Genomic DNA, 12,138 nt, shown 5'->3' on the forward strand with positions numbered 1-12,138 from the left:
TTTGTGACGTTATTTTTAATATTATTAAAGTAAATTTACAAATTATCAAATTTAAAGGTAACAACATTATCTAGGAAATGTCATTATTATGATAATATCATTTTAATGGGAGTTATGAACATTTTAAAGTTATAATATTTTACAGTATTATAATTCACTTTAAAATGATAATATCCATAACAGCATAATAAATAACATTTCCTGGGATATATTCTTACTTTTAAATTTGATGATAGGTAAATTTATAATAAAGCTAACATCAAAAAATATGTTCTGCCTTCTGCAATATGCGAGTGTAAAAACTGAAAAAGTACCTAGCTCTTTAGTTAGTCTTTATAAATTACGAAAAACTATTACTTGTACACACTCTAGCGGATAAAATGTACCTACCTACCTACCTAACTGTCGTTGTACACACGGACCAACATTATTCGGTAGAGAGCAACACACATTACTGTTATTCCAATAATAATTTTTGGACATTTATTTTCTGAAGAAAAAAAGATATGACAATGCTCTAATAACTTACCACTTACGAAAAATCATGGATTCTAAATTAACAGTAAAAGTATAGTTTGAAAATTACCCCACTGAATTACTAATGCACAACATATTTAGTATAAGTTATACATAATTTATTTCATATATACCCTTGTAGTGTTTTTTAGTTGATAGTATTAACATTCATTAAATACACAAGTATATTAATTAATCTATGGTATTCAATATTAAAGGCCGTTAAATAAGTAAAAGCTAAATTTTAATAAAAAATGAATTCGACTTGAACTTTTAAAAATTGTTTCCAAACGTAGATGAATGATAAATTTAATAATTTAATTAAGTATGTTTTATACAAACATCATCAAAGTGCCTACCTGGAACTCAATTCATTTTTATATAAAATTGGAAATTGGCTGAATAAGCATGCACTATTGCATGGAAAATTGTCCAGTAGTGTACAACTACCTATGTAATTTAATATATAAAAAAGAAAAATATTTAATAATTATTATAAAAATAATTTCAAAGAAATTAATAATAAAAAAACACCTGTATATGTACAGAAATAACATTACTTTTTTCTGTTTTACTTATTTATAAACTATAATCTAGATATTGAAATATACAAAAATATATGAACAGCAGCATTCTATAGTTATTAATTGAGAGTTGAGATTATTTATGATAAATTGTCATTATCAAATATGAATATTAATGTTTAAAAAATGTTTTGTCTTATAATTCATTTTTAATGTTCTAAATATGCAGGTTGAATAGGCAATAACCAAATGTTATTTTATAAACTAGATTCGTAGATTTAATAAATAAAATAATACTTTGGAACCTGGATCACCTGAATATAACACTTTCTTAAATTACTAATTATTAATAAACAATTTGTATATTTTTTTTTTATCTGTTTTATAAATTTATTAATCATAAGAAACATACATTTGTTTGAATATAAATACAAAGGTAATTTTATTACTTAAATAAGTATACATAATATATAGGTATATTCTTAAAATTATTTATAAAATAAAGTTAATTTACTTTTAATCTCAATTACCTTTCAAAGTCAACAGAAAAATGTATTCAAATTAAGAATTACATGCAAAAGTAATACGAATAAATACTCACTAATTAACTAGGTGTTGTTAAATAAAATAGGTATTTGTTAAAATGTACATTTAGCTTTTACTCACATATGTATAAAGCATTTATTTTTCTTTACTTATACTTTTTTTTTTTTTTTACAAAAACTTGAATCTAAATTGATCAGATGGTAGAAAATGTGATTCATTGGGTAGGGTAAAATCATTAGATGCACTGGATGTTGCTTCATTTATAAATATATTCTTATTAGTTTTAGTTTTCTTAGATGATTCACTTTGTGAAGGTTGAAACATAAAATTTCCTATAAAATTAATACAAATGTTAATACATATAATAGAAGTAGGTGTCTAATTGTAATTTTATAAAAACAATGGAACTAATTTTAAGTAAATTAATTGGTTACATTAGTTTATAAAATATAATTATAGACTACCTATAAAAAACAATAATTAATAAGACTATAATATATGAGTATTAGGTAGGTATTACTAGTATTAGGTAATTATTTTATTTCAACATTTATAGTAATTACTAATTTGTTTACTTTTTATTAACAACTTTTTAACATCAGTAAAATATTTTTTTATATTAACAATTTGATATTATTCCATGATTAAAAAAAATATACACCTATATTAAACAAAAATATATTTTAAAAATTCAATGAAATAATAAGACATAAAAAATGTGTTGTTAAATATGACTAACCTGATTGTTGTGGAATTTTTAATACTTGAAAATTTGATTCAGGAGTTATATCTGAGTTATCTACAATTTTGTAATTTTTTTTTTTTATTTATTAACAGTTTAATATTAATAATATTATAATATATTATATACTGTAATAACTTACTATTAAAAGACTTAGTAAAATGGCATTGTACATTATCTTGATATTGACTAATATCATAAGAATTTCCAAATAATTCAGATAAGTCTGACCCCTAAACAAAACCAACATCAGTCATTAAAAAAAAATGATTTTAATAACTTACGTACACAAAAACTACTGTCTCCACTATTTTGAGATATTGGTTCTGCACAAAAGTTCCAAAATGCATCTATTAAAATATAAAAATTAAGAAAAATATTATTTTCTGTATAGTATACATATACTTAATAATTAAACTATTTCTTTTTAAAAAATTGTTTAATTGAATAAAAATTAAGAGATACCTAATGGATTAAACGGATATTTAAATTTTTTATTTACTTTTAAATTGAAATAAAATAAGTTGTTTATAAAAGACTAAATGACCTTGGTTGAATTATACTGATTAGTTTCCAAATTTTGATACAATAATTATTTAAAAATTAAATATTTTATACTACATAAACTATTATTTTTTTCAATACAGCATTATACATAGGTAAGTATCAAAGCTTATCAGTTGACAGTTATAACATATTGATTAAATATAATTTCATAAAATATATATAAAATGAAAAAACAAACTAATAGTAAGAAAAAATGATATTGTGTACACAGACCGGATAATTTTTTATTTTGATTATCAGATACATTTTCTTGTGATTGTGATAAATCATCAAATATGTTAATATTTTCAGAATCAATATTTTTTAAATTTGAATGTTCCATAAAATTTAAATCATTTAGTTTTTGTAATTGGTCTTCATTAGTTAGATGACAATCTTTATTATGGTGATTTTTATTGTTCATTGATAAACTCAATGATATAACTTTTTCTTGATTAAAATTGTTATCTATATTTATGATCTGTAAGGAAAAAAAATAATATAAATTAATAATTTTAAAAAAAAATAAAAATTTTATTTTAATTTATAGATAATTTAATATTTATTTAAGTTACAATATTCTAAAGATTTTTCAGAAACCAAACTTTTTATGCATTAAAATCGATTCACATTTTATTGCAATTTTTGATTCATCATATTATGTAGATAGATCTGAAAATGTCAAGAAAATCCTAACTCATTTACTATTCAAAATAATTAAAAAAATAATTATTAGTTAATAGTATTTATTTTTACTTCTTATTATTTTAAAATAGAGATAATTGTAGGAATCAATGAAACCATTTATATTTTAGTCCAGAATGTTTTCCAAAAATTTGGGTTTTGGGACTAATTGGTTTCTCAAATTCATTTTTCACATGGTATTTTAAAAATTATTTATTTAGCAATATATATTTCTTTATAAACACAAATTTAAAATGTTCTTCTTCTTTTAATATTTTTACTTAATTTCTATACAACTTCCATAGTTCCATCAAATGCATAAGTAAACACTATTTGTATTTATTATTTTGTAGGTATATAAAAATATTTGGATTCAAATTTAAAATTAACAAACAATTAGCTCAAAAAAGTAATTCCAATTCAATATTTTTTGATAAACTTTATAATAATATATCTACTAAAAACCTACATTTTAAATTAGTAGGTATTGAGTGTATTCACATATTTTTTTTTTTTTTAATTAAAAATATCTACCTTATTTGTTTTCATTTTACTTGGTTGAATAATTTTTGGCTTCATTATACTTGTATCTTGCTCAGGATTATTTGGTTTTTTAAATTCAGTATCTGACAGTACATCAATAGTTTTAGATTTATTAGTATAGGAATTTAGATCACTATCATTATCCATATTATCTTTATTTTCAAAGTTAATCTCTTTTGATTCTATTACATCTTTTTTTGTAAATTGAATAGTATCCTCGTCCATATCTTCCACATTAAGAATATTTTTTAATTTTGAAGAGTTTTTATTTATGTTTTTATTGACTTCTTCTGTAAGTGTATTTAAGTTTTTGCAAGTATTGACATTCTGATCATTTGTTTCCACTGATATTTTATCCTCAGAAGATAAAAAAAAAGTTACATTTTTTTTTGGTTTATTTAATTTTGAATTCTGAATATTTATATCATCTTTGTCATAAATAAAATTAGCATGATTAAAATTATTGGAATTTGTTAAATTAGGTTTTAGATCTTGGTTCAATGAATTAAGTTCCATATTGAAAATGTTGGAGTCAAATGTGCTAGTAGTATATGACCAAAATAATAATTTATTAACTTTCTGAAAATTAAATGTCATAATATTAGTCTAATAACATCTTAGTTTTAATAAATATTTGTTTTACCTTATTTTGGGATTCAAGAAGTTCATTTTTCATAGAACATTTCTCATTATATTCTGCATTCAATTTTCTAAAATATAATTGTACCATCAAATAATAATGTATTTATTATAAGTAGCTATACTTAACCTATATACTATATATGCTATGTACTAATAAGCTATATATATATAAATTAATCATAATTTTATCACAAAATTGAATAAAAAAACAAAGTATTCACCTTAAAAGAGTTTTGCAGTTTTCTTCTCGCTTATTTAAAGATAGCATTTCAATATAAACTTTAGCATATTCGATAATAACATGGTTCTGTTTTTCATCTATAATAATTAATTTTAAAATAATATATAAAACTAGTAGGTACTTTCTATATGATGATATTTTTATTGAAATAAAAAAATTAATCTATTCCCAGAAAAACTAAACAATAAGCAATAAATTGTTTTGACTACATAAATGCAATGCAATTACCGTTTTCATTTGTAGCTATATCAATCTTTTCAACTAAATTTTGAAGATTTATCAACAACTCTTCATATTCTAATTTTGTGTTTTTTAGTTCAGAGTCGGCAATTTTTATTAGTTTAACTTCAGGTATATTATTTAGTCGTGCCTAAATAGTTAACTAAATTTGTATTTTCTACTTATAGAAACATGTATCAATGTATCTACTATTTATGAATATCAACATGATACTTCATAAATTAATTTCCAAAATATTTTTTTGCATTTATTTTTATGTTGTTTATTTATAGAACATGCATATAAAAGTAATTAAGAACAATTTATTATTTTTTAAGACAAATCAATTGGTCAAATTTAAATAGATAGACCATCTGTTTAATCCATGTATCAAATATTGTTAATTTTAAAGCCTACATTACCAACAAACTATCATATTATTTTTTTTTATAAAATACTAAAAAAGCAATTTCAAACCTCTTTTTTTTGCCACAATTCCATTTTTATAAACAATTGTAATTCATATTCACGTTTTGATTTATTTAGTATGAATTCTTTCTTTTTATATTGCATTTCTAGATGAGCTAATGTTTCATTAAGAGAGAAAATAATGTTGTCAATACTAAAAAAATAATAAAATATAAAATTATTAATTAGTATTCTGAATTAAATATAACACTTTTCTAAGCAGAATTTTTAAAATGTTAAAATAAAAATATTTTTAATGACATTTCAATAATATATGTATATTAATGTAATATGGTATGTACCACCTCACTATATTTTCTTTAACTTCATCTATTCTTGATTTAGTATCATGCAGTTGTTTTTTAATCCATCCATTTTCTAAAGTGACTTGTTCAGTAGAATGTTTGATTTCTTTAATACTGTTTACTTTTACTAAAACATGTATTTTAAGTAACAATTTGCTGTGTACAGTTGGTTATAGGTATTTAAATATGGAACTGATTTTTGAACGGAAATAATATACTAAGTAACAATTTATTATACCAAACCTAACCTAACTTAACTTACATAGATATAGAGTAGAATTTGTTAAAATTTGTTATTGGAAGGACTAATTAATAATTTTGGATTATTAAGAGTTTGAATTGCTACAATGTTCAAAATAAATATAGAACATAAATTTAATTAATGATTCAAAGAAAAATAAAACAAGTATTACAGTATGTATATAAATATAATGTAGGTATGCTAATTTTTATAAATACAAAATGATTTGTTGTAGTTTTTAAATACATTATATTCATAAAAACATCTAGCATTTTTAAGGACAATTTGATATATTTTATTATGCTCTACCTATTGCATTTTTGAACTAATAGGTTGTAAAAATTCTCCCAAAAATATTTTATATTTACTAAATATTTGTTTTACTATTATTAAAAAACAAATAAATACCTTTGAATTGTGAATGGGTTATAAAGTATAAAAAATAGGTATATATTTCATTTATATTATCAATAATTATTCAATCACAATATAATACTATTAATTTTGATATAAGATTAAATTTTCTTTTTAAGAGAAAAATTTAAATTTTAACTACATTGAAACTCACAACGACACATTTCTTCAATTCTCCAAAGTTCAATACTACTTTCATAAAAATTTAAATTGAATTTACTCAGATCATTGAGCATACTTGTATTATTTACATCATTACTTGACATTTTTATCTGAATCTGAAAATAATACTGATTACTAGCAAGTAGGTAGCAAATGTATAACTGTATAGTCTGTATAAGATTTACATTTTACAATATGTATGGCGCAACATTTAATTTATTATTCAACGATAAATGTTAAAATAACGAATATTACAGTGAACCAAAGAGTACGATAATTTAACAACATACTATGTAATTGTTAATGTACACCGCAATATATTGTATCTACCTATTGTACCTGTACTATTATAATTTATAAATACTAACAGCTAATTACTTACTAATTGCTGTCACGTAGTTGTATTCTTAGTTCTTACTGTTAAATATATATATGTTCAAAAGTCAAAATACCGTAGTAGTGACGTAGTGAGTACAACTGTACCATATAAGCTCTTAATTAATATATTTTAATAAAAGATTTTTTAAAGATAAAAATAAATATTGTGGCTGCAGCTGTATAATATTTTATTAAATAAACCACTACTAATCAGTAGGTAACCGAATACCTGTGCAAAGTACATTTAGGCGGGTTTCTATTACATATATGTGTACGACGTACGTGTATGTGCATAGAAAATTCTTTTCTGTGATTGGTTGGTATACATGGTAAGCTTTTGGTATACCTGAAAGTTTATACGTTCCAATCAATCATAGAAAAGTATTTTTATGCACGTACACCACGATTAAAGATATTAATATCTTTAATCGTGACGTAAACGTACACGTATGTAGGGGAAACCCGCCTTAACCAATGCAGCATTGGTTAATAATGTTGGTAACACAGCACGCAGCACTCTATAAAAAATGGTAAGTTGCAAATCTGCAATACTTTAAATTTTAATAATAAATCAAAATTTGAATATTTTTTGTGTAAAGCATTTGGCTGATTTATACCTAATCGCACTTTGCAGAGGTCAGACACTATTCTAATATTCTATAGCCTATAAGTACAGCCAGCAAAATTAGGCGGATGACCGTTGCGCACCTGGTGGCAAATTTCTTACAGGGCTACTACAACCACGATTAAAGATATAATATAATATTATCTTTAATCGTGACTACAACTACTATTTTCTCGCGTAAAATAATTTAAAAACGCGAGAGTCGTTATCAAAACTAGTCATTTAAAATGTCTGTATTTTATATTTGTCATTCATTATCATAATTAAACTAATAATATGAATATTTTAATTATCTACATAATTACCTATATATGTACATTTAAAATCTAATAACTAATAAAACTTAAAACTATTATTAAAATATTTACAAAAAAAATTATTTTTCTAAATATAATAATTTAGTCATCGTCGTTTTCCTCTTCGCTTAGCCTACTTCCGTTGAAATTAATGGTCAATATTATTGATTCTAATATCTTATCCCTTAATTCTGCATTTCTGCCTTAACAAAGTCCTCTTCTTGAATTTTATTCCGAATTTTTATCAGCATTTGGTACAATCACCTGAAGTTCTGGATCAATTTCTTTGTGCACAAGTGCCTCGATATCCCCAATTTTGAAAGTATTTTTTTTTCAGCCACTCTGCCTTTAAGTTGTACCCAATTCAGTTCATTAGATTGTATTGACAGTGGTTTGTGACCCATTCCAAATATTAGTTCATCAAGTTTATATTTTTTCCTCGCGGCATTGTGAGTTTCACTTTAGCTAGTAACTCATCAAGCGTTTCTATACTGGAAAAAAATCTATATTTTTTACTCGTAACCACTGTTGAGCATCTGCTTTTTTACTATTAGATTTTGGGTATTTTTCGACTAATGAAGAGTAATACGATGCGTTATTCATCACAATAATATTTAGTTCTTCTAAGCAACATAACATTTGAGAAAACCAATCTTCAAAAATTGTCGCATTATTCATTTGTGTATGATAATCCTTATTACTGGAATTACATCTAAAAATAAATTTAAATTCTTTGATGAATCTAAAGGAAAGAAATCCAGCGTAGCAAACGAGTATAAGGCAACTGCCTTTTCCCGTGGATAGGTACTTTTAAACCTCCCACGTATTTTCACTATTTTGCCAAATAGATACTACGACCACGTTAGGTTAAGTTAGGTTATACTAGTATAAAGTCTATGTAGGTATCATGATTTAAGACGTAGATATGTATAGATTAGGTAACCTGCTGTATATTACCATTTACTAAGATTTGTATAAACCCCCCTCCTTCGAAAAAATTGTTTTTAAGAGGGCGCACAAAAATCGTTTGCCAGGACTCAGGAGCGTCACCAATACGTCCCGTCTTTTTATGTTTATGGGTTACACTAATATACAACAATATAATTATTTGTTTTGTCAACATTGTGGACTGCGGTATTCGATGTTTTGTACTTAGATCTGAACAGTTGTTTACGCCTTTTGCTTATTTACACGTGTTTTTTGCAATTATTTTTAATTTTGTTCTTTTGAAACTTTACAAGATGCCCAACATTTGTGTTATTCGAAAAAATAAGGGAAGTCAACACAATGTGACATTTCATCGTTTTCCTAAAAATGAAAACCTGTAAGTATATTTAAATTGATTTAACCATTATTCGTAATAAACTTATAACTGTATGTTAATTCCAGTGCTCGTTTATTTTCAAAACATGTTTATTTTAAGGCATTGAACTATAATTAAAACTTTATTATTATAGAGATTATTGATTGAAAATCGAGGAAATCCTAGGTTAGGTTAAAAATACCTAACTGTTTTTTTTTTTGTTTTACGATAAATGCACCAACCAAGTCTTATTAATTACGAATTCGTTTTTTTTGTTTAAAAAACTAATGCACAATTAATTTTTAAAATCCTGATTCCTGAGTGCTCCTAAGGTTCGATATATTTGACCTGTTACTTAAAATTTTCTGTGAATTGTGTATTCAAGTATTTACGTCTTATTACTTAATTCTATGTTTTTATTCGTAGGAGAAAGATCATTAGTTGACATTTAAAAAACATTTGAAAAAAATGTGACAAACGATTTTTGATTTTTTTTCAACTACAATAAGAACGACTCATAAGACACCTTGTATTAAATTTTCAAGTTTTTTCGGCCATTCAACAGTTTTTTATCTACACTTAAAAAAAAAAAAAAAATTCTCAGAAAAATCGAAAATTTCTGTGGTCTATAAATAGTTCAAAAAAGTCAAAAATTTTTAAAAATTTAACTGTATATAGTAACACTAACCTAAAACTTTCAAGCATTTACAGTGATTAATTTTTGAGTTAAAACCATATAAAAAAAATCAATTTGGTTAAAAACTGGTTTTGCGTAAAAATCCTAGTTTTTCCGTCATTTTTTTTTTTTGTTTTTCTCGATTTTTTTGAAAACATTTGAAAAATGCTTACTTTTGACCTGTATAATGCACCAAGGATATTCACTTTTCCATTGGAAATCTCCCCCAAAGTTTGAAATTGAAGCATTATTTCGACTAGTTATGCTGTACACAGATACAAAAAAAAAAACAAAAAAAAAAGCACACGTCATTGTAAAATCAATACATTCATCACTTCGTTCAGAATCTAAAATAAGTAATTTTTTTGATAACAAGAGAATTTCGACCATTTTGTCAGTTTAATAATTTTTACCTAATAAGAATAAGGGTGAGTTGGCTATTAAGTATTTTTATTATTTTTATTTAACTGTAGTTTCAAATCACAATTAAATATGACTAAAAGTAAAAAATTACCCCAGTACTCAGTAGGCACCAATCTTGATGATTTTTGTTCGGCGATACTCCTGTAGTTCTGCCAAACTACACCCAACAATAAAACTGATTTTTTTTTTTTTTTAATTGCTTTATCATATTATAATACTCACCTACTGTAATCTGTTACTTGTGTAAACTATATAAGTTGAAAATACAAATAAGTTCTAGGGTCTAGGCGGTTGATAATAAAATAATAAAGTCACAGTCCGTTACATAATTACCTATAATATATCTCGTGTGCATAACTTCGCTGCCCGACTGCTCAAGGTTATTTTTGTTTGAGATGGAGTATAGTGTATAGAATATTTGAATTTTGCTGTATATGGTACATCCATAAAATTATTGAAATTAATTGCAAATATTGATTTAAGTTTTTAAATTAATATTCAATATTTTTTTTTATAATTGCTTAACATACAAATGATGGTAAAATTACTGAAATTACGGATTTATGCAAACGCATGTAATATTTACGTGTTAACGTATATTATCATAAATCATAAAGTAAGATATTTAGTCGTATTAATCGGGATTAAGTATTTATTTTATTTATTCTAGAACACTTAACAAAACTTACTCGTGGTATTAAATAATTAATTTAATCAGTTTAACAATATAAACTATTATAAATATTTAAATAATATTGCTAGTTTATTTTAAATTCTGAGCGGAGCGGAGTGATTAATTTATTGATTTTATAATGATGTCTGTCGATGTGTGTTTTTTGTCTATAATTTTATTAATTTGTGTATATAATTAGAAGTTGAATGTTTTAAACATGTTTGTTTAAAATACTTTGAAAAAACTTAAAAGGTGATTTTTGATAGATAAAAGAAAGAGGTAAAAATTCTCAGTATAATTCATCAAAATAATTTGGAAAAAAACAAACAAAAATGTTTATTCTTTTTTAATTTACAACAAAATTGATTTATTTATTTTATTATAATTCAAGACAAATAACCGTAGAAACTTGACATTTTTACCAAATGTTTACATTATTGTTTTATTAGATGTGGTATAATTTTAAAAATATTTTGACTCTTTTTGAGCTATTTATAGGTATGACACATTTTCGTGGTTTTTTCGTTTAAACACCAATACAAAAATTATAAATGGGAAAAATGTTGAAAATAAAATACAAAGTTCCTAATAAATTGATCATTTTCCAATTAAAAAATATCAAAAATCTATAGGTATAGTCACAATATTTTTTTTTATAAGCATTTAAAGTTAGGTATTATTAATTATTAGAATTGTTATGGACAAAATTCATAAATTATATCGAAAATTAAAAACTATATTGTAGTAATTCATAAAACATATTCTATTTATATTTAAAGTTTTAAAATTTAATTGCAAAGTTCATTATACGTTTTGCAATCTATATCTTTCTGTGTGAGTAATAATATTATATGCCAATGGCTAAAACGACCATACATAGCTGAAATTATACAATAGGAACTATGGATTTATATTAATTTATGGCGTCGGAAAAGACCGTACTAATAAGTGGGTTTTCCGACACGAAATTG

General features: G+C 23.6%; 1 protein-coding gene across 3 annotated transcripts; it reads right to left on the minus strand.

The window, feature by feature from the left end:
• Positions 1 to 1,587: 1,587 nt before the first annotated feature.
• On the minus strand, positions 1,588 to 7,611 carry LOC114119874 (TNF receptor-associated factor family protein DDB_G0272098-like). Of its 3 annotated transcripts, XR_007603942.1 has the most exons (14): positions 7,176 to 7,611; positions 6,786 to 6,909; positions 5,974 to 6,103; positions 5,681 to 5,825; positions 5,213 to 5,354; positions 4,965 to 5,061; positions 4,745 to 4,811; positions 4,093 to 4,680; positions 3,109 to 3,355; positions 2,617 to 2,678; positions 2,471 to 2,561; positions 2,326 to 2,385; positions 2,162 to 2,247; positions 1,833 to 1,918 (listed from the first exon to the last, which is right to left on the minus strand). XR_007603942.1 is itself a non-coding variant. In XM_050200572.1 (13 exons), exons 2-13 carry the CDS (start codon positions 6,895 to 6,897, stop codon positions 1,755 to 1,757), a joined length of 1,905 nt encoding a protein of 634 aa, XP_050056529.1. In that variant the 5' UTR covers positions 6,898 to 6,909; positions 7,176 to 7,610; the 3' UTR covers positions 1,588 to 1,754. The 3 variants fall into 3 exon arrangements, 2 of the variants coding, with proteins under 2 accessions (XP_050056529.1, XP_027837402.1); XM_050200572.1 differs by lacking the exon at positions 2,162 to 2,247 and having other exon boundaries at positions 1,588 to 1,918; positions 7,176 to 7,610; XM_027981601.2 differs by lacking the exon at positions 2,162 to 2,247 and having other exon boundaries at positions 1,588 to 1,918; positions 5,977 to 6,103; positions 7,176 to 7,609.
• Between the last annotated feature and the right edge of the window lie 4,527 nt (positions 7,612 to 12,138).

This window comes from Aphis gossypii, chromosome 2, assembly GCF_020184175.1.
Source record: "Aphis gossypii isolate Hap1 chromosome 2, ASM2018417v2, whole genome shotgun sequence".
In the NCBI taxonomy this organism is placed as follows: domain Eukaryota; kingdom Metazoa; phylum Arthropoda; class Insecta; order Hemiptera; family Aphididae; genus Aphis; species Aphis gossypii.

Coding starts and splice junctions, on each gene's coding strand:
- LOC114119874 (XM_050200572.1), bottom strand. CDS start 6,897: ATGTCAAGTAATGATGTAAATAATACAAGTATGCTCAATGATCTGAGT. Junction 4,812..4,964: donor AACTGCAAAACTCTTTTAAG/GTGAATACTTTG, acceptor ATTATATTTTAG/AAAATTGAATGCAGAATATA. Junction 2,562..2,616: donor GTGGAGACAGTAGTTTTTGT/GTACGTAAGTTA, acceptor GGTTTTGTTTAG/GGGTCAGACTTATCTGAATT.